The sequence below is a fragment of the Euprymna scolopes genome, chromosome 19 (assembly GCF_053919585.1).
Source record: "Euprymna scolopes isolate OS-2025 chromosome 19, ASM5391958v1, whole genome shotgun sequence".
Taxonomy (NCBI): Eukaryota; Metazoa; Mollusca; class Cephalopoda; order Sepiida; family Sepiolidae; genus Euprymna; species Euprymna scolopes.
This window is the reverse complement of record NC_136500.1, coordinates 58,662,916-58,687,008: the sequence shown is the minus strand read 5'-3', so window position 1 is coordinate 58,687,008 and position 24,093 is coordinate 58,662,916. Positions and strand designations below refer to the sequence as shown.

Here is a 24,093-nt window from a genome sequence, read left to right as displayed (position 1 = left end):
TAATCCAAAGAGTAAATGTGGTATTATAGTGATTTATGGAAGCGTATATAACGGACAGATGATGGTTGAAAATTATTATAAGAGTCATAATTGTGCCTAAAACTAGGCTAGACAAGAGATGAACACAGCTCCCTCCTCTCCTTTCTTCACACTTTTATGATGTAATGTCTAATCTGTAATTAAAATGTTTTTTTAATGTAGATAAATAATTCAAGAGTTGTACGTACCGGGTTGCTTTGAAAACTCTTAGAAGACGTGCACACCTGAGCACGCTTACTCCCAGAGGTTTGATCACGTTTGTATGAATTAAGATTACCTCCAGAATACTGCAAATCACGACGAAACTATCAAATCGGTTGAACAGGGAGACAAAATAACCCTCAAAGCCTAAACTGTACATTTTTAATAACATTTCACAGGTAAAGACAACCACAAAAAATAAGTTTGCCACTTCTGGAAAGAGAAAAAGAAAAAGAAAAAAAAAAAATTTAATCCATTTTTCCTAAATGTTTCTGAATTTTTTAGATAAGGATTGATTTGTATTATTTGAATTATTCAAACTATTATTCTCATCTTGACTATTATTTTACATTTCAACTTTTTTGTTAAACTCATGATTCTTTCCGTCTAATTTGGAAATCAGCAGTTTCCTATGGAATCCTTTATGGGAGTATATGCTTTTGTTCTATCAGCTATAAAAAGTCCCAAGTAATTTGCAGTTGTATTCTGAGTATTGCACATAGTGAGGATTCAACCGTCAGAAGAGTGTCACTTACAAAGACCCATGGTTGAATGGATACGATACTTGATAAAATTCAGTTAAAAGTGACTTTCTTTTGAAAGTTATGGGTAATACTCAAAATACAACTGCGAATTACTTAGGACTTCTATCTGGTCATGGCTGACGGAAGGAGAGTAAACTACCACAAAAACTCCATGCAGATTCCAGAGTTTGACAGAACGATTTCAGAGTTTAACATCTGAAGAAGGTTGGAGATTATATTGGCTGAAATGTTGTGAAAATAACACTGAAGAACACTAGTCCAAATAATCCAAATTTTTCTCAAAATATCAAAAGATAAATCTTCCATTATCCCAGATTCTATAAACATGAAATGAAAGATAAAAAAAAAAAAAAAATTGAAGAAAAATATCTCATATATTGTGTCCACTTGTTTTTGTTTATCTCCTTTCACAGTTCTAGCCTTATTAAATACCCAGATACTTGATTTACCAGCAATGCTTCAAGTGAACTATCATACACTTTTAATCAATTTAAATTTTAACTTATATATTTCAAATTAATTCATATTACTGTACATTGATAAATAGGGCTATGACAACAACATATTCTTTTCATTGTTTTGATTCTCGAGTGTGTACCCGTTACTATCTTATATAGAATGATGTGGTTCTCGGTTGATTAACCGCGTCGGATATATACCCGAGAGTCAAAGCAATGAAAAGAATATTCTGTTGTCATAGCCCTATTGATTAATGTTAAGTGAACTTGGGATTTTTAGAATATGATACTAATTTACTGTGTAATAAACTCAATTCACTGAGATGAGTATTATTTATTAATTTTTATTTATTGCGGACTATTATCCTCATCTTTTATTAGCTGTTTCACAACGTTTCGGCCAACTATGCATCTGGCTTTCGTCAGGTGGTAACTGCAACGGATAGGAACTCTGAGTCTCCTGACTGCATTCACTGCCTTCCATAGTTGTTGTCGTCTCACCACGTAACTAATAAAAGATGAGGATAATAGTCCGCAATAAATAAAAATTTAACTCAATTTTGTTTTACAATGCCCGAGAATAACTTTTAAAAAAATTTATTATCTCCCTTACCTTGGAACATTTCTGGTGGAAGTATAGCTTCCACCAGAAATGTCTCTATAATAACTAGAAACCTTTAAAGGAGGGAAGGGGGAAGAATAAGTATAAGTATCATATATAAGGATAAATATTTCATCAACAAAATTTACACTAAAAAAAAAAAAAAAGCCTTAGGTTATTGTTTTCCAGAGGTTAAGTAACCAATGAAGTTTAGCAAGGTTAATACAAGAGTGCTCAATACTGCAGTAGAGCAGGGTATACTGTTTATTTGTTTTTACATAAGCAGTAATATGTTGCTACACAGTCATAAGCATGTTTCGTTCAGCTAGTTACCAGTAACTAGAGACCTCTTCAGGCGATACAGCTTATAAAACTTTGCTTTTGTATAAGCTGTATCGCCTGCAAAGGTCACTAGTTACTGGTAACTAGCTGACTGAAACATGCTCATGAATGTGTAACAACATATTACTGCTTATGTAAAAACATATATATATATATATATATATATATATATATATATATACACACACACACACACCTGTATAACTAACAATGAATTTATGCCAGAATTGGTTGGTAGAAAAAAAAAAGGCAAGATTTTAGACTTTTGCAATTCCTACTGGTTCTAAAATAGTACTTTTGTGGCAATAACCATTAAGACAAAAATAGTTAAACAGAAGTACTTGTGAAATCTAATCCCCAAAATTAAAAATGTATTAAATAAAAAATCTTATTTTTCTAAACTTACACTCTGGAAGAATTATGAATTACAAATACCGCTATCTAAGGAAAAACATTAATCAAAATAATTAATCTTACCAAAAAGCATCCTTAGTTAATCAAGCTTGAATTGTCCACCAGAAATATAAATTAAAGGTACATCTAATCAGTACCGTTATTCAACTAGAAGTTTTCATTAATTATGATAAGGGTTTCCATGTCTTTCGTGTGTATATATGATACATTTCATATTTTTTTTTTTTTATTTAATATAGGAAAAACTAATGCTATAAAAGCTGAGCTCATGGAAATACTAAGAAATTTTTTATTTATCTTACCTTGAAATGTATCAAGCCACGCAGGCTGTAAATAATGTTCAGATGTTAAAACACCTGTATTCAAGAACACCATCACAATTACTACCCAATAAAATACTTGGGATTTTACTAAACGGCGGCATAATCTCCGGCATCTGCGGTTCCATTTTTTTAATCTACGACTGAAAATAGAAAGAAAAAAAATGTCAAACATTCAAACAAACAACTAAAGTAAAAAAAAAAAGAAAGAAACCATGTAATTAAAAAAAATGATTTTTCCATTATAATCAGGTTAATAAATGTGAGTCAGATATTTTGTAATATCTTGCAGCCTCAAATGTTTTTGCTGAGGTCATCAAGTTGACAAATTATACTCAGCCATAAGGACCAAGCTTCCTCCACTATCAAACAATCATGAGGTTGCTTGTGTGGCAACCGACAAGGCTAATCTGCTTGCCAGTTGGTTTCCCTCAAACTTCACACTGAACCCGGCACACCACTCCCTCCCTGACTTTCCTTTGTGGACAGACGCCACACTAGACGATTTGAAAATCTCCCTTCTCAGGTACATGATTTTATAAAAACCTAGACCTCAAAAGCAATGCATTAAATGTATTTATAATTACATATAATAAATTTATATATGAAAAAAAGGTATATATGTAAAAATATTTTTAACCTTTATATATCTAATTTTAAATAAATAAGAATGTAAATATACTAAATAATTATCAGTGGGGGCGATAAGTAGTTAAATGGAGTAATCATAATCTTTAAAATACAAGCTAGACCTCAAAAGCATGTGGACCAGATCTCATCCCAGCTGTGCTATTAAAAAAATGCTCTGCCGAAGTTGCTCCAGTTCTCTCCAAACTTTACAATAAATGCCTTAACGAATCTTGCTTTCGCAACTGCTGGAAAACTGCTTCTGTGGTACCAGTCTTCAAGAATTCTGATGAAAAAACTGACCCATTAAATTAACGCCCAATTAGCCTCCTCCCACTTTTCGTCAAAATATTTGAGTCCTTAGTTAATCAAGCCCCAGTCCAGCACCTAACAGCTGTTAAACTCATGATTGACAAATATGGATTCAGGCAATGACACAAAAACTGTTGGCTATTACTGACTGAAACTTAGTGGACGATTCCATGGGTTACATTTTTGGGGATAGTCACCCTGTATTTCTTTTTATCATGCTAGTCTCACCTTTTCAATTGCCACCATGTTAGTTGTGTTTCTCCGCTGTCTTGGTCTTCATTTTTCTCAGAGGATTCTGTATCACTTGGCTTATCTAGAATGGAAAAACAGAACAGAATAACGATTAAGAGAGATTTCTTCAGAAAGTCTCTAATCAAACTTATAGAATAGACATCGAAAAACTTTATTTTTAACATTTTTTGTTGTTTTTTTAAAATATTTTATCTACTGTTAGAAGTTTTAGACTTATTAAAATCTATTACTATAAAGAGATTATAGAAGGCTATCACAATGAAAAAAGTGCTGTAAAGACAAAAATAGTGATTTTTTTACTCGATCTTACTTGATTACTTGAAACTTCTCCACAATAATCTAGCGTGTGTAATGTTTCATAATATATATTTCAAATTTCAAACCTCTTTATCAAATGTGAAGTATTTCAAATATCTTACTTGTGTGGTTTTGAACAATGGTGATATACATACTAGATGATTGTGTAGAAGTTTACTACAAAATAAAATCACTTGGTATTTATCCTAATTCTCAACATCCTCATACGTCCACTTCTCTATGTAACAGCTCGTATGCAAGAGAAACAAAGACCATACGATCATCTTAGAGATGATGAATGACAAAGGACACATGCTGAGAGTTTGTTTATAGTGAAGCTGGTTTGCGCAGAGCCGCCTCAATCTCTTGTAAAAGGACAGGGTTAAGACAACTGGAGTGCCGACATCCCTACATACAACACCTGGTATTCCCAAATAGTCAACCATCTGGCACTAGCAAGGCTCAAAGTTGCTTAATTTCAGTGATTTTATGAAAACTGGTCTATCAATGCGATTGTGCCATGCACTTCTATAGGTACATGTTAAGCACAATGTTTCCTGCAAACTGAATCACCTTTTTGCTTTAATCTATATATATAAAAGCGAAAATCTATGTGTGTATGTGTGTTCTCTTTTTCTGTATGTCTTCAAAAGGCTTTTCTCCGGCAGATTCTCGAGGCCGTCGCTCATTTTTACAACTTTTTATATCACGTCTAAATGATAATATCTATGACTTAACAACGGTGGTCGCCTCTCTATTTAATTTGCCCGATTTTGAAATGTTAATTATTCGACATTTTCGGATCTGCACGTGTTGCATTCGTTTTTCGGTATTAAAAAAAAGCGAAACTCGATTCAAAATACTGGCCCACAGCCAGTAGTCTCTAGAAAGCTATGTAACGTTTGGTCAATGTCGGCTTCGTCATATCAGACGGTTGCTTTCATTTCGAGACAAGACACTCCCCCTAATAAACAGGGAGCTGTTTTTTTCCAAAGTTAGTTAAAAACAAACAAACCGGTTTATTGACTTCATTAAAAACTCTCCCGCAGAAAATGTTAACTGCTGAATAGCTATTGCTTACCATCGCTGCATGTGCATTAAGCTTTTTCGTATAAAAAAACAGACTCATGTTAAATAAAACACTGTCCCGCACTCAAAGTTCACGTCAATAACTCATCAAAAACAGGCAACTGTTTTTTTTCACCCTTTACTATTTTCCAACTGCGTGTCAAGGCTTTGTTTTTTTTTTTTTAACAACCAACTATTTTTCCTTTTATTTACCCAAAACCACACACATCTCCAAACACCCGGGCAACGCCGGGTACCCCTCGCTAGTTGATTAATAAAAAAATAAATAAAAAATATCTAAATTATATTAAAACCTAATCCGTTTCACGTAACTTAGAGGGGTCCTTGCTCTCCGCCCTTGACCCTAACAGACTCGTAAATCGATACCCATTAACAACCAAAATTTCCTAGGCATGCTCCTGATTAAAACTCCTAACCCATAACCAAGCTTCTAAGTAAATACTTACTAGCCATAGTCCTATACATTGACTTAAAGTAACCTATAATGAACAGCAACCATTAATATCTCTTTATTAAGAGATAGTATTGCAATAATCATTACACAAACTAAACCGGTACTCATTGAAATAAAAACTTCCGGATATTAAGAGAAAGGCGGAGTCATTCTCCTTCGTTGTAGTCTAAAGGCAACTTACTCAAATTGTCCAAAATTCCATGCATTCGTATACAATACTACTTATCCATCCATCTATATTTAACTATATTTACAACATATGCAATAACCTATATCTATCAGGTATAACTGTACTCCATATCAAATGTTCTCTTGTATCTATACTGAGCATATCTTATCTTTCAGTCTTACTAAATATTCGGTTTGGGCACCAAATCAGAATTTCTAATAACAAGTAAATCATACCCTAACACTTTATCCTAATCCTAAACCTACTAAACCATATCTAATCATCCATTCCTAAACTTACAAAACTATATCTAACCATACATTAACTCGTCTCTCTCAATCCAATACTGTAGCAAATTTAGCTGCTTCCACTGCACGAATTTTTACCTATACCCTCTCCCAGTAACAGTGGAAATGGAAGCATAGGAAGGGACCCTGCACTCATCCCCGGTGGGCTTTCCTGAGGCCACAGTCCTAGTTGATGGAGGGTCAGCTGATGGTCTACTTGTGATGCATGTGTGATATTCTGCATAACCTCCTGTTCGGCTTCCCCTAACCCAACTGAAACTCGTTAAAAAACATGATGACAGTACAATCTAAAAATAAGCTTAAACCAGGCTTAGGGTCAAACAAATCCAACTTGCCTCCTCCCTTGAGGCTTGCATTCACAAATATCCGTGGGCTTAGAACTAATTTAGCTGATGTTGAAGCATTTCTCCTAACAAATACCCCGGATATCTTAGCACTAAGTGAGACTAACCTACACTCCTCCATCCCCTCTAACTACTTTAACATGCCTGGATATCTCCCACTCTGCCGTAAGGACTCTGACAGACATATGCACGGACTTGGAGTTTACATTCGTAATACCCTTCCCTTGACTAGAGAAACAAACCTAGAAACGGATGATTAAGCCTTTATGTGCTTTAGACTAATCATGCAACACAACATTAGCTACTTTTACTTTCTCTACCGCTCTCCCTCGACCCAAGACTGCACCATAATAAACAAAGTATCTGACAGCATAGACACAGCACTCTCCTTCGACACTAGCGCCCAAGTACATGTATTTGGCGACTTTAATGTCCATCACAAAACTGGCTTGGATTCTCTACTTACACAGATGCAGCAGGCAGCGCAACTCATAGCTTCTCTGTATCTCACTCCCTATCGCAAATTGTTACTTTTCCAACCCGCTTCCCTGATCAGGAAGAACAACACGCATCACTATTAGATCTGTTTTTGACCACAGTTCCTGATGATCGTGTAACGAAAGCCGACAGCCCACTTGGGAACGCTGATCATGCGGTGATAATGGTTGAAATCGCCCTAAACTCTAGACCCAAAACTGAAGAGCCAGTGCTCAAAACAACGAGATATTATAAAAAGGCTGACTGGGAAGCTATCAGAGATCTTATCAGAGACGCCCCATGGGGAAATATTTTTTCTCTTCCTGCTGAACAGTGTGCAACCGAGACCACTGAATGGTTCAAAACTGCAATCGAAGCGCATGTTCCCATGCGGAAATTCTATAGCAAGCCCCACTCTCCCCAATGGTTTACTTCGACTTGCGCAACTGCCATTGCTCAAAGGCAGCATGCATTCCGCAGGTTTAACCGACATAAGTCCAGTTCAAACAGACAGAAGTACATAGAAGCTAGAAGTAATGTTAAGAAAGAAATAGCGACAGCTAAGAGGGAATTTTAAGGAAACCACTAAAAAACGCATCGAAGCACAAAAACTAGGAACTCGTGACTTCTGGAAAATCTACAACAGTGTAGTAAATAATGGGCAATCAACAATTCCCCCACTAACCAACAATCACGAGGTTCTTTGCTCAGCAACCAAGAAGGCTAACATGCTTGCCAGTCGGTTTGCCTCAAACTCCACACTGGACCCTCTAAACAACCTCCTACCTCAATTTCCTATGCGGACAGACGCCACGCTAGACGATCTGATAATCACCCCTGCTCAGGTGCATGCTATCATAAAAAACCTTGACACTTCCAAAGCATGTGGACCCGACCTCATCCCAGCTGTGCTATTAAAAAAGTGCTCAGCCGAAGTAGCTCCAGTTCTCTCCAAATTCTACAACAAATGCCTTAATGAATCTTGCTTTCCGAGCTGTTGGAAAACTGCTTCTGTAGTACCAGTATTCAAGAATTCTGGCGAAAGAACTGACCCATCAAATTATCGCCCTATTAGCCTCCTCCCACTTTTTGCCAAAATATTTGAGACCTTATTTAACCATGCTCTAGTCCAGCACCTTACAGATGCTAAACTTCTGACCGACCATCAATATGGATTTAGACAAGCCCGTTCCACGGCAGACATCCTCACTGTAATCTCTGAACGCATATACCATTCACTGGACAAAGCGGGAGAGGGCAGAGCGGTAGCTCTAGATATATCTAAGGCTTTTGACAGGGTATGGCATGAGGGTCTCCTCAGGAAGATTAGATCTTACGGTATCACTGGTAGAATACTTAACATAATTAAATCCTTCTTAGATAAGAGAAAAATCCAGGTTGTCCTCGACGGTCGTACATCTAAACAATATGATATAAATGCGGGAGTGCCCCAGGGATCTATCCTTGGACCTCTGCTGTTCCTGATATTCATAAATGACCTCCCCGACAAAATTGCCTCTGAGATGGGTATATATGCTGATGACACCACACTCTATAGCAGGCACGACAGGAAAACAAATGAACATATATCTAAAGTAATGGCAGAAACACTAGAGGGTGACCTCCAATCAGTAGTGGAATGGGGACAAAAATGGATGGTAACGTTCAATGCCACCAAGACAAAACTGGTTTCATTCAATAATTACAAGAAACCCTCTCTACCACCTATAGCAATGGCCAACGACTCTTTATCTGAGAGTACGTCTCTCAAGCTCCTTGGCCTAACGTTCACAGGAAACATGAGTTGGAACAATTACATCGAGGGCATTGCCAGGGCCGCTGCAAGAAAGGTGGGCTCTCTCTACCGTGCTAGAAAACTTCTTACACCCGAAAGTATCCTGTACCTCTATAAGGCCACTATTCGCCCATGTATGGAGTATTGCTGTCATATTTGGGCCGGTGCATCGGCTACTAGTCTCTCGCTCCTTGACAGGGTTCAAAAGAGAGTCGCAAATCTGATAGGCCCTAAACTGGCATCTAAACTTCAGCCTCTGTCCCATCGTCGAAACATTGCATCCCTCTGCCTGTTCTACAAGTATTATAATGGTGAATGCTCTGAAGAACTGCAAGCACTTGTGCCCCCACGACGTGAACACCCTCGACAGACCCGACAAGCTGCAAAATCCCACCCCCACACTGTAGAGATCCCTAGATGTAAAAGATCTTTTTACTCCAGTAGTTTCTTCCCCAGAACTGCTAGACTTTAGAATTCCATTTCAGGTCACTGCTTCCCCAACTGTACTGACATGCATAAGTTCAAGTGCAACGTGAACCAACATCTCGCTGCCCTAATCCCTACATAGTACCCCAGTAGATATTTCCCCTGATAGTAGCCCCCTACACCAAAGTGGCAATGTGCCTTGTTTGGGGTGAAAATGTAATTAAAAAAAAAAAAAAAAAAAAAGGTAGAATAACATACAAGGTGCCTTCAATAAGTTTCCAGACATTTTTGTACAGGTATTTAAAATTGTTGTAGACTCTTGAAAATTCAGTATGTTATTGCTATACATCTTATGAGATGACTGACCCATTTTTATGATTTCAGGTTCAAATGAACATCTACAGCAGGAATTGGAATACATGCTACTAAAACCTGAGTGTTCAGCTAGTGAATTTTTAAAATCCAATCTGAAGGTGAGGACACTAGAGAAGAATGGTATTTAATGAAATTCTGTTTTAAACGTAGAAAAAATGCCACAGAAACGTATGGAATGCTTCAGACTGCTTTTAGACTATCTTGCATGAATCAAGCATCAGGTTTTGAGTGGCATAAGAGATTCAAGGAAGGCAAAGAGTCTGAGAAAGATGATGAAGTGTGGAAGGAATCAGGAAGTCAAAACACCAGAGTTGATTGGCCAAATGAAAACTTTAATGGATAAGGACTGTCGTGTGTCTCTAGGGGCATTAAGTGTACAGTTTGATGGCAGTGTGGGAACTATACACACAATTATTCATGCGGAACTGAAGATGCAGAAGATTTGTGCGAAGTTTGTACCAAGGATGTTTAGAGAAGATCAGAAAGAAAGGTGTTGTCGTGACAGCAGGGAGACGGTTGTGCTGATCAATTTAGATCCCGCAGTTCTCGATGCTCTGGTGACCCGCAATGAAAGCTGGATCTACTGCTATGACCAAGAGACAGAGTTCTTAGTAGACACATGCTGGTCTCCTAGACTCAAGAAGGTTAGACAGAGCAAATCCACCCAAAAACATGATGATCCCTTTTTTTGACAGCATGGGCATGATCTACATGCACTGGGTTCCCACTGAACAGACAGTGAACAAGGAATACGATGTTGAGGTTTTAAGGGATATTTTCAGGAAGAGATTCCGTCAGAAGAGGCCAGCACTCTTCAAATCGTATCAGTAGCATTTCAAACTAGGACAATGCACCAGTCCACAACTCCATCCTTGTCACAGACTATTTGACGAAGATGGGCATCAATACAGTTCCTAACCCTCTCTATAGTCCAGACTTTGCTCTCTGTGACTTGATTATTCCCTAAGCTCCAGGAAAACCTTAGAGGCTATTGTTATGAGACAATTGAGGAGATGAAAGAGGTTGTGACGAGGGTCATTGACACGCTCACACAAGAGGATTTCCATGGGGTCTTCCAGAAGTTGTTGGAACGGTACAAATGCATTGCATCTGGAGGAGATTACTTCAAAGGGTGACTAAAGTTTCATGTGTGTACTTTGAATAAAATGCTCATACAAAAAAAAATATTAGGTTAATACCATATTATTGAGAAGGTAGATGTTGAAAAGAGTCATTTTTTTTAAATAACATTCTGTGTGAGGTGGGGGGAATAATCAGACATATGAGTTGAAAGAAATACTATATTAGGTAACACCATTTTTTAAAAATATCTTTCAATTGATCTGTCAAATTGTTCATTAGTCCAACTCATATAATATGGATATACAGATCAAATTCTTTTAAATATTTTATCTGATAGACCCCAAAAATGCCTGAAAATTCATTTTTCTACATTTATTTCTTAATAAATCTAGTTTATTATGACATTAATATTAGATATATTAATATTATTATTGTTACATCAATATTAGAGATGTTTTAACCTGATGAGACAATGTGTTCCAAAAAATATACTAGTCCAGTAGAAAAAAATTGTGTGGTTGATTTAGTTTTGTAAATTTTTTCTTGCCTATAAACTTGCAGTGCAATGAGATTATTTTCCATATTTTGGAATTACATTAATTATTTTGAAGCTTTCCATTAAGTCATTCCTCATTTTTCTCTCTCCAAATCCATAAAAATCAGTAGAAAAGCCAATCCATCCCAGAAACTCAATGTACGCAATCAATTGCTAAGCAGTTCATAAGAAATTAATTCTCACAAAATACTGATGAGCGATTCTACTTATGCCAGGCCATAAATTCACAGAAGCATTTTTCCAAATTTGGCTTTTGTAAGGCAGACCCTGTAGTATCATTTGTAAGACAGATCCTGTAGCATCATTTGTTGAACTCTCTCTAGATGCTAGATATCACATATCATTCGTCTGGTTAGGGTTAGGGTTACATACATTGAAGGGTTACATGAGGTCATCAGAGCACATTCCATTAAAATACTTGTAAAACAGACATAAGGATGCAATATTGCCGTGGTGGGACAAAGATTGGGGCCGACCTATTAGATTGAAACTGGTTTTGGAACCCTGTCTAAGAGTGATAGATTAGTGGTAGATGTACCAGCCCAGACGTGACAACAATAATCCATGCGTAGGTGAATTGTTGCTTTGTAAAGATATAGGATGCTCTCTATATGGCATAATCATGCTTGGCGCACCGGTTCCTGTAGGGTCACCAAAGGTAAGCAATGATGAGCTTGGCCAGTACCAGATGGGGGACCATTTGAAACTTCCAGGTGTTGTATGTGCTCTCCGCTTATCTTGACATTGTTTCCAGTCATCCTGGACTTCTCCTTGCCACTGGACTCAAGCAGTGGCGATTCAGGAGAGGGGTGGTTGGTGATTGCACAACCCTTGCCTCACAATTATACGCGCAGCTGCCCCTACAGAGGGTATCCTTTATCTTTCGAGACTGAATTGAGGCATCGAGGATGCTCTCTGGTGTCAATCTATTTTCTAGCACAATAGAGGGAGCCCACCTTCTTTGCAGCAGCCTTTGCAATGTTCTCAATATATTTGTTTCAATTCCTGTTGAATGTTAAGCCAAGAAGGACAAGTTCTTAGGTAAGGTGTTATTTGTCATGAAATCAGTCGTGGGGAAGGTTTTTCTTGTAAAGGAAAGAAGCTTAGTCTTAGTAGCATTAAATGTTATGACCCCATTTCACTACAGACTGAAAGTTGTTTTCTAGGGTTTCAGTCATGGCCATGGATACGTTCACATTCGTTTTTCTTCCTCGTCTATTATTGAGCATGTTGTCATCAGCAAATATACACGTTTCAGACACAATTTTATCAGGAAGGTCATTTATGAATATAAGGACCATACATTAATAGCAGTCTGACAAGGGAGACAGAGTGGAAGAAATATTTCAGAAGTGAATTTTACAAAAGATGCAATGAATTAGAAATAGAGAGCTTGCTTTGTTTGCAGTCTACAATGTCAACAAGAAGACCAAGAATTTTTGTCTCATTCATTTCGTTTGGCAGAGCTGTATCACTGCTGATAAAAAAAAAACAGAGTTGGAAGGATGACCCACTGCAATATGGCAGCATTTATCGACATGAGGTATACATTCCATTCAATGAACCATTTTAAGGAATGTTGGAGGTTAGACTCATCAATTTCGCTCCTACAAGCTACTAATTTAACGTCAAACTGAATATTATGATATGTTGCTGTCATGTTAGAAAATTGATTAAAAATATGATTTCAAAAATAAGTACACCCAACATTTATACAACATAATAGTTATATTTATTTTCATTGACAAAATTAATTTCATTCATTAAAAGAACAAAGCAGATAATTAGCATCTACCTGACCAAATCTTTTAAATGCAAATGTGTCTAAAAAAGAATAAAAAATATTTTAATCACATCCCCCACCAAAGAGAATTTTGTTTTTATTTATAGTTACAATTTTTTTTTAAATATATGATTAATCAGAATAAAAATCTCCTTCCAAAAACTAAACCAAATAATTTCTAAATTCTATCGTAACTTAAAGATAAGACATGCAGCAATGATGATCAAGATTAAATGAAATTAACAGGACAAATCAACCAACTGGTGAACATAAATTGCCAGTAATAAAGCGCTGATGTCTCAATCTAAACATTTAAAACAATGATTTAATCGATTTAATTAACGTACTGTGTCTAGGAGTGGCACCTTCTTCTTCACCGTCTTCATTTTCTGGGTCTATATCCTCTGAAAATAGTAAAATAAAAAAAAAACAATTTGTTAATAAACACAATTCAAATGCCAGAGAAAAAAATTTTAAAAAGCGATACTAGATTTTGTGCAAAAATCTAATTTTTTAGCAAAATTATAATATCTTTTAACATAATTTTAAAGAAGCGCTTCCAAATTATAATAAGGAAAAAATACTGAATTTCAAATGAAACAAATGATACCTACGTAATTATCAGGTCTCAAATAATAACATATCCAAAAATTATGAAAAACGATAAGGTAGCAAAATAAATATTAATGAAAAAAAATTAGTGAAGTGAAGTGAAATCACTATGTTAGAGTTATTAAAAAAAAGATCATATTTGTGACATGACAATTATGTAGGTGCCATTTGTTTTACTTAAAATTCAATATCTTTTCATTATTATAATATAGAAGCACTGAAAGATTAAATATATAAGAAATTTATAATTTTAAAAAGATCTTAGAAAGTTGTTCTTATTACAGGCAGATTAATAAAATCACTATTTTGAATTCTTGGGTTGTTGCATTAGTGGCTTTGAATTTACTTTGTGCAATCATTTCTGTCTTTGCCATTATAATACATCATCTTACTTTTTTGGTGTCATGTACTTATAGAAGATTTCAACTACCTGGGGGTAGTTTTCACAAACAAAGTAAATGACACCAAAAAAGTAAGATGATGTATTACAATCGCAAAGACAAAAATGATTGCACAAAGTATGTTGAAAATGTAGAAGATTTCAACTACCTGGGGGCAGTTTTCACAAACAATTTAACATTTTGATTGTCCACAATTAGGTTTTCAGCATTTGGTGCCTGTGTTACTTTTATTACCTTTGTTTTGCTGACGTTGACAGCACAAAGAAACATTGACAATGCACAAAGAAATGACTTCTGCAAGCTTTGGTATTCTCAATAGCAACATACACAACAGAATGTTGGGTCTTGAAGAAAGTCGACAAGAAAATTGCTGCTTTTGAATTATGGTGCTACTGTAGACTTCATCATGATGTAAGCTGGGTGGACAAATGTACAAACGAATGGGTTATGGAGTATATTGAACCATGCCGAAGACTGCTGGACATCACCAATGACAGAAAATTGCGATTTTTGGGACATGTAGCCAGAGCAGACTGCCTAACAAAAGATTTGCTCAGTGGTACAACCCCTGGCAAAAGAGGATGAAGAAGACCAAAAACAAGAATGTGAGACAATGTGAAAGACATTATGGACATTAGCATGGCAGTGTTTCTCAGAAGGGGCAGAACTGGAGTTAATGGCAATGATTTGTGAAGAGTACAACAGTTGGTCAGTAATGACCATTCCGTCAAAGAGAGATACTAGATAGAGTAATTAAACAAATAGGAAAGGTAGACAATAAAAATAAAATTGAATGAATTATATCTATATAAATAAAATTGAATGAATTATATCTATATAGATCTATAGATCTATAAAGTTCAAACAAGGAATTATAATAATGAAAAATCCTTAATCCATAAGATTTTCAAAGACAGGCGCTTTTCCTCAAAAGATAAACTTTAGTGTGGAGTACAATTTTTTCAGACTTATTGACTTGTTGGATTTTATGGTAATCCCTTCACATCTAGGATGGCTTGCTCTTCAGTGTGGATATTATTGAATACAGCTTCATTAATCGTTTGGTTTTTCACAATTTAACAAGTTTTTTGTTAAGCTGCAGTTTACACTTGGATTGTTAATGCTTGGATTCCAGATTCCTCCTTCGACTTCACAAATTACCGTTTCATGAATTAATTGATTGGTTGGCTAATTAGTTGATTGATTGTAATTTGCTATTCTGTTGAAATGCCTTTTTTTTTTTTTTTTCAAAAAATGTTATGCTAATCAGTGATGCATTTTTTTTTTTTTACTAATGTTTATCCTCAGATGAAAAGAGCATATCTTTGAAAATCCGCGCGCGCGCACACACACACACACACACACACACACACACACACACACACACACACAACTATCATTATGGTTTGACATTTTAAAAGCTTTTTAATATATTGCTTTGTTTTTAAATATCCTTCCCCCTATGGAGATGGATAATTTTCCAATGGCTTCTATTTTTCTTCAGTCAATAGAAATGCAAAATTTAGTTAGAATTCAACTCATTTGCATGTGTGTACATATGATAAAAAGAACAAAAAGTTTTACAGTTGTATATGATAAAAAAAATTGAGCTTCATCCATGAAAACTTATACATGGATATTAACCTTTATACAAGTTCTAAGTTTGGAATATGTGGATCTAGTATTCCAAGAACTCAAGCAGTCGGATTCAGTATTAGGATAGTACCACTATCACTAGAAATATAAACAAGGGGAATGTTTTGTATTGTTTTTGTGGATAGCATATAAATTGTCTATTTTTTTTTTAAATGTTGATTGCATTATATCATTAATGTTGAATGGACCGGGCACATTAGACGACACAACTCTGGCACCCACATATGTAGTGCCTGTGACCGGATGTTTCACACAGAAAGAGGACTATGCCAACACCGAAGGATAAAGCACTGAGCCCCCGACTAGTCATCGTCAAGACTGATGGACTGCATGATGATGATGATGATGATGATGATGATGATATATATATATATATATATATATATATATATATATATATATATATATATAGTTTTTTTTTTTTTCCATGTATAAATGACTAAAAGATTTTATTGAATGTATATATACAGTAATGCACGTAATATTACACCTGTAGGGTTAAAATCCAGTGAATCCTTACTGCTTTAATATAAAAGTGCTCAATAATAAATAGAGATGTTTATTATGTATAACTATCTTATTTGTACAAAAATTATTTAGCTGCACATTTGCAGACATGCTTTGGTCAGAGTTATAAATAGCAGAACAGCTTTGGACTACTGGTTTTTCTTTATGGTTACATTTAGTGGGACATCATAAATATATATATGATGTCCAATTAAGTATAATAAATAATATTATATATATATCATCGTACATATATTTATAATATATCAACATACATATAATATTTATTATATTTATAATATAAATAATATATATATATGTGCGTGTGTGTGTTATATTGGAACCCTATGCTAACACGTAGAGATTGTGTTAACTAAAATGAATTTTGGGAGCGTTCCATTAACTACATGGCAACAGGTAAGAATAAACCCCATGCACCTAGCAAGTGAGGCAACAAGGGTCAAGAGTTATCTCCCTGGACAAACCAGCTAAAAGCAGGTGTCAAATTGTTAGATAGAAATTGCATCATGTGATCACATAGTGTGGACGCTTCTTTGCCGCAAAACTAACGATGTAGGGATCTAAATGAATTTCCTTAAGACTGTCCATTCGTTGACGGTTTCAGGTCAAGTAAGAAAATTGAAGAAATAATCAATTTTATCCTTTCTTTTATAAAGAACTAGCAGGGGGTACCTGGCGTTGCCCGGGTGTTTGCAGGTGTGTGTGTTAAAAAAAACAAACCTTGTAAAAGAAAAAAGTTTTAGTAGGAAGGTAGGATTGAACCCCGAAGCGAAGGTGGAAATGAAAGAGAAAAAAAGCCACCTAACCATCTCGGCCATGTGTAGAGTTAAGTGTTAAAAAGTGAGTAAAGTCAAAGAGGTTTGATTGACAGGTGGCCGCTTAATGAGGTCATCGCAGGAGTGTTACGCTGACGTGGCAGTTTTTTTATTTACTGCGGGGCAGCTTTTTGAGGTTTGTTTACTTTGTTTCAATGCGGGACAGTTTTGGCTTCTCCAAGGGGGACCAGCTCCCCATTTAAAGGGGATTTCCAAATTGAATAGCAATTGTCTGATATAAGGAGAAACTCCGCATTGATCAAAGCTGATTGCTTTTGGACGTTTCCAACAATCGTGACTGGAACAATGACGGTAGCTCCGAATTAGTTTCACTTTTATTATACGAAAAAGCCGAATTCACATGTGGCGATTCAAAAATGTAGAATATTTAGCTTTTCAAAGTCGGGCAAATTAAATAGACAGGCGACCCCCATTGTTAACTCCTAGATATTATGATTTCGACGTAATAAAATGTTTGAAGAATGAGTGACGGCCTCGAGAACCTGCCGAAAAAAGCCTTTTGCAGACATACTCAAAAAGCGAATATACATACATACACACACACTTTCGCTTTTATATATATATATATATAGATTAATTTTGGTCTCCCCTTTCCAATGAACGACCTTCTCTCTAATAAAACCTTTAAAACTACCAACAGGTCTCGTGTTTTCATACAGGAGTTTAATTTGTCTTGAGTTAACAGCTGATCAACAGCCACTAGATGATGCAACAATACAGATAAACGGGCGCACACATGGAAAGCGACAATGGAAAAATTGAAGACCATACACATAAAAAAAAAACTTATTAATTGATTTGTATTTTTTTGATTGCTCATCAGTGATAATCTACATGTACACAAGTGTGCAATACATTATGTTTTAATAAAAATACATTGCCATTTGAGATCCTTCCTGCTTTTTTAACAATCACTCTATATATATATATATATATATATATATATATATATATATATGCGCAGATCATCATTATAATGATTAGATCACTCTGACAGACGTTAAAAACATTTAAAAATAAATGTTTAAATTTCAACAATATTTCTTGCGGTTAACGGTGGTCGAATGGATTTGATCCTTGCTAATAAAATCATAAATGGCTTCGTTGTTGGGTTCAAATCTCTCAACTGGTATTAATTATGACATTCTGTACTGAATGATTCCCGAAAGGATGCAACACTAGTGTCTGTAGGTATTTAATAATTATTATAGTAAATAAATATAAATATATATATATATATATATATATATATATGGGAAGAATGCTTTAATATTCTATTTGCACAAACTTGTTAATTCTCTGTCCTTTGGTTGTTTCTATTTGAACATTTGGTCGTCTCGTGGATTTATGTAAGTTAAGTTTCTATTTTTTTCGTTTCTGAATTTTTTAGATGAGGATAGGTTATTCATATTTAGATTCTTCACACTACTGTTCTTATTTTGATTGTCATTTTCACAACATTTCGGCCGATGTAAGTAATCTCCGACCTTCTTCAGGTGTATCTTGTCGAACTTGTGGCGCAGTGGTTAGAGTACATGGAAAAATAAATTGTAAAAGTTATATTCTTTTGAAGGTTGAAGGTTCAATTCTTAGTGTGGGCGATTAAAAAATACAATTGCAAATTACTTAGGATCTCTATCCAGTCATGGCTGATGGAATGAGAGCATGCTACCCCGATGGATTAACTAAAAGGCCCCGTTCAAAATTCATTCAAATTCTTGAGTTTGACAGAAATATTCCCAAGTTCAACAAAATACACTGAAGATGAGAACAGTAGTCCGAGGAATCAAATACAAATTTTTATTTTTTAAATTTTATATACAGATACAATACTCATAGAAAGAGAAAGACACAGATAATGAGCCCATCCTCCCTCTATTACTCAGCATGGGTGAACCATTTGCTGAGTCATCATATGTCCTTCTGCATCACCATCACCACCTCCACCATGCACTGCCACTTGGAATATTCACTCATCTGAAATCAGTTGTTTGGTTTAACAGATGATTCAAGTTTTTAATATCTTCAAACATATATTCACAGGCTTTGCTTTAATAAGTTATTCATAAGCCAAATTTATGTGTATATCTCCAGATACAATTTCATTTTTACATACTATTTAACATAGATAGAATCCTGAAAGATACTCCCACCCCTGGTCAGAGTGGACGTTAGAGTAATCGTGACTAAGGAATGACTCCATACTCCCCAAATCTTCAAAATTGTAGCCTCATCTTCAGATGCAGTTAAACATTTTTTTAAATTCTAGTTACCGTAGGCAAGGCATACTGCCACTAATGTGTAAGGGTTCATATTTGGGGAGGAGGGGCAACCAAGGCAGGAAGATATTTGCTCATATTACATTTAAATTTCTGCATGTTGGTATGGTTGGGAAAACGGAACAGAAAGAGAATTCTAAATGTAAGCGGTCAGAGGAAAGAAGTAGAAGATCTTTCTAGATCTCTTCAGTCTGGTGGGTCAAGAGTGTTTACATTGAGGGGTTACAAGTGCAAAAAGTTTACCAGAGCACATTCTGTTAAAAGTACTGGTTTTGTGTTATACTATGGGGGGGGGGGGAGAAAGAAAGAAATAAGCATGGCATATTAGGACAGATTACCGGCTTGTGTGATCCAGTCTAAGTAGCCTCTAAGGTCTTCTTCTATTTGCTGTTTTTCCCTCAGTTTTTGGAAATCTCCTCTTGCTTTCGCTTTTTCTCTTTCTTTGGAAAATTCTCTGCAATTTGAAAGAAAAAAAATTTTTTTTTTTTAAATCAAAAAAATGTTTTTTTCCAGTTTCCAACATCATACATAAAAAACAAATTCTGATCATCGTTTATCGGATAAAATAATATTTTAAATCAAAAAATTTTTTTTTCAGTTTTCAACATCATACATAAAAAACAAATTCTGATCATCGTTTATCGGATAAAATAATATTTTAAATCAAAAAAATGTTTTTTTCCAGTTTCCAACATCATACATAAAAAACAAATTCTGATCATCGTTTATCGGATAAAATAATATTTTAAATCAAAAAATTTTTTTTTCCAGTTTTCAACATCATACATAAAAAACAAATTCTGATCATCGTTTATCAGATAAAATAATATTATACAGGGTGAGGCATAAACATCTCCCACATATTTTTAAAACGTACATAAAAATAGGTTTCAGAATTTTTTGATGTGAGGATTGATTATTTGGATTACTTAGACTACTGTTCTCATCTATGGATGTCATTTTCTCAATGTTTTGGTTGATGTAATCTCTGACTTTCTTCAGGTGTATCTTGTCAAACTCTGGAACTTGCATGAAATTTCGAATAGAACTCTTTATTTAATCCATGAAGTTAGCATGCTTTCATTCTGTTAGCCATGAACAGGTACACATCTCAAGCAATTAGCAATTGCATTTTACTTAGTACTTTATCCATGATGCTGCAAGGACTCATGATGCAACAGATAAGTAATAAACATTGTGAAAATAACACTCAAGTTGAGAACAGTAGTTCAGATAATCCAAATTACATAAAAATAGTTTCGTTTTAATGAATTAAAAAAAAAAAATATATTGGGCAAATCGTAGCCATATTGGCAATATATTCAATGGAGCTTTTTTCTGTCACTGTTTAATCCCAAGGGGAATTACATAAATTTCACATCTGATTCCTTCAAATTCCTAATGGAAATAAATCAGCCAATCGATATCTACACTTAAAGAGAGCAAACACGCAGGAAAAATTTTCCTAAAACGTTTGATTGCTGATGAAAATTGTTACGATAATTCAAGAAAATAGAAATGACTAAGACCTGTTTCATGTCTCTGCCAGTAATACAACCTGCATAGTGTTGAAATGTGAGAGATCTTTGTATCCCACCTTACCTATTTTAGCCCAAATTCTATCTTCTATCGTCTCCTTTATAAGGCCCACTTGCTGGTGTCAACAAGTAGGTCGGCATGACAGACAAAGCATCAACGCAACATATGGTAATTGAAACATGTTTAAACAGTGACATTGTTTTACAAGATTTATTACACAGTGTTGCCAGCTTGTTTCCAGCATAAAAAAGAGAGATATGCCATCATTGCCTATGATGTAACAGATCTTAACAGTAATGGGAAGAAAATTATATTGGGTTATCAGTTGGCAGTACTTGGCACATTTATTTATATTTTTTGGAGGGAGGGGGAAATCTGAATACTTGAACACTATATTGCATATTATTAATTAATTAGACTTTTGCATTTTATTAATTGGTCTTTCATATATTATTAATTAATTAGACTTTTTATTTTTAGTCTGTAAAAAATGGACAAAATTATAGCCCATTGACTTAGAATGGGTGTTTTATGCCAAACTAGCATTTCAGCCCAGCGTTGCCCGGGTGTTTGGAGGTGTATGTTGAGAAAAAAAGTAGTCAATTTTTTTTTTTTTAACTTTGACCCCTATTATGACCCCTTAACATTTATTGTTTTGGGCTCAAATCAAGTTATTAAGTTAGAACCATGTCCTAGGAACCTATATCTAAAATTTCAAGTCTTTAGACCCAAAATTGTCAGGAGTTTGGTAGAGTTCTCAAAGGTCAAATCGTTGAACTTTGACCCCTTAATAGCCAAATTTCAGGCCGAACACAGATTACAAAAATTTTCCCAAATCTCAGTACCCTGTATATCAAATTTCAAGTCTGTAGACTTAAAATTAACAAAGTTATTCCGTAGGGAAATGTACACAGACAGATACACAGTCACGTTCACTTTTATAGATTAAACAAAAACGTATATGTATACATAAATATATATGGAAACAATTTTGTGTTTACTGTAAAATTTTTATGCAAATATTATGCAAGTATAAATCATGTAGAATATCTGCATGAATATAATTACACGTAATAGTTAACTAAAGATGATCATCCCATAAGAAAATCGAAAAAATATAGGGAATTAATTAAAATGAATGTTTAAAAGAATATGCAAATTAGATAGATCTTTTACTAGTGAATGCAATTCCACAACCCATATATAAGAAAATTGTACTTTCTTTTTAAATGAATAGAAAAGAGGGTTTTTACTATGAATATCAATACACAAAAGAGAAAAACGAATTTATAGGAGTATAGCTTGATGGTTGAATATTGTTAAAATTGTGCTCATTTTTGCATTAAATACTAATCTGTATTAATCCCTGTGTATTGAACAAATACCATAACATTTAGTTCACTGCATCTCATCATAATGAAGGTCCATACAAAATTTTAGCCAGATCAGCACAGTAGTTTCTGAGAAAAAAGTGAAGCAGACAGACTAAGAGAAATATAATATAGGTTATTAGTAGAAATAGACCTAAAACCTAAAAAATTATCATCCATTCTACTACAAAAATTATGTTTCTTAATTATTCCTTTTTGAAAACTTATTGAACATGTACAGTATAATCATGTTGATACATTGGTTCTCGGTAGATCAAAGTTTTAAGCCTGACCAGTACCAGATGGATGATTATTTGAGGATACTAGGAGCTGTATGTATTTAGGTATGCAAGTATGTATGATACCTCAGGGAGCTGTTTCACACAGCTTGCGGTCACCCTTGAACAAGGTGTAACACCTATTAGGCCCTGTCAGATATTCTGGGGGTTTACCATACAAGAAATAGCCGGAGTTCCTTAGCTATGATTAAAGCAATACATGTAGGAAAGGGTGTTGGGAGCTCTGTTGAAAAAAGACAAACCAGACAGAGAGAGCCCATTCGTCCTGTAGAACAATCTTCTAATGATGGTGTCACAAGCAAAACACCCACTTCCAATTTGTCATGAGCCAGCACGGAAGTAGTAAGGCTTAGAAAACTGTCATGAGAAATGTTTATGTCAGTACGCAATTTGGTCTAAACGGAGATAATGAAAAGATGAAACATCGCCATGAAAAAAACAAAACGACATTCTTATCATTAATAACATTAGAAGCTTCTGATTATTTCCCCTCTCTAATTAATTAGACAATCACTTGGTTAACAGTGAAAAATACAATGACAAAGTGTGCGATAATTTGATACTTATTACACCCCACCCCTTCAGATTAAGCATACTTAAATGGTGATAGATATATTGATATCAGAAAACCAAAAAAAAAAAAAAAAATGCCAATTAGTATGAGTTATAAAAGTTTTCAACTTTTACTTTATTGTATGGCTTAAAAAAGGAAGCAGAAACTTTAGACATGGATGAATTATTTTTGTGGACTGTCTATTTACTTCATTCATGTCTGTTATGGGTAATAATTTAATCTAATGAAATAAATTATTACCTATAACTGAACAGGAATTTTGAGATTGTTTCTTATATAACTTTATTAAATTCATTTTAAACTCTTTAACCAGAATCAGCCTGAAAATGATTTCATAGAGATTACTATATTCAACTCAAATCTACCAAATTGTAATATGTGTGTGTGTGTGTGTGTGTGTGTGTAATCACCAAAGTTAAGCCATGTTGAACCTAGTCAGTACTAAATGGGTGACTATTTGGGACTTCCAAGTACTATATGTGCTCTCTGCTTATCTCGGCACTGTTTTCAGTCATCCTAGACTTCTCCTTGCCACTAGACTCAAGCCGTGCCGATTCAGGGGAGTTGTCATTGAGATTGCGCAACACTTGCTTCACAATTACACATGCAGCTGCCCCTACAGGGGGTATCCTTTGTCTTTCAAGACTGAATGGAGGCATATATATATATATATATATATATATATATATACACACTAGCAAAAGTACCCGTCGTTGATTGGGTTCAAAAACA

At 34.9% G+C, this 24,093-nt stretch overlaps 1 protein-coding gene across 16 annotated transcripts in view; it reads right to left on the bottom strand.

The window, feature by feature from the left end:
• Nucleotides 1-24,093, bottom strand: part of LOC145303601 (muscle calcium channel subunit alpha-1-like) — a 1,244,232-nt gene that overhangs the window by 343,354 nt on the left and 876,785 nt on the right. For all 16 annotated transcript variants that reach the window (XM_080145164.1, XM_080145154.1, XM_080145170.1 and 13 more), the window contains exons 9-13: nucleotides 19,918-20,033; nucleotides 13,615-13,671; nucleotides 4,088-4,172; nucleotides 2,903-3,063; nucleotides 228-453 (exon numbers count right to left, since the gene is read on the bottom strand). In XM_080145164.1, the coding sequence (XP_080001290.1) occupies nucleotides 228-453; nucleotides 2,903-3,063; nucleotides 4,088-4,172; nucleotides 13,615-13,671; nucleotides 19,918-20,033 (645 nt within the window). The remainder of the gene's footprint in view (nucleotides 1-227; nucleotides 454-2,902; nucleotides 3,064-4,087; nucleotides 4,173-13,614; nucleotides 13,672-19,917; nucleotides 20,034-24,093) is intronic.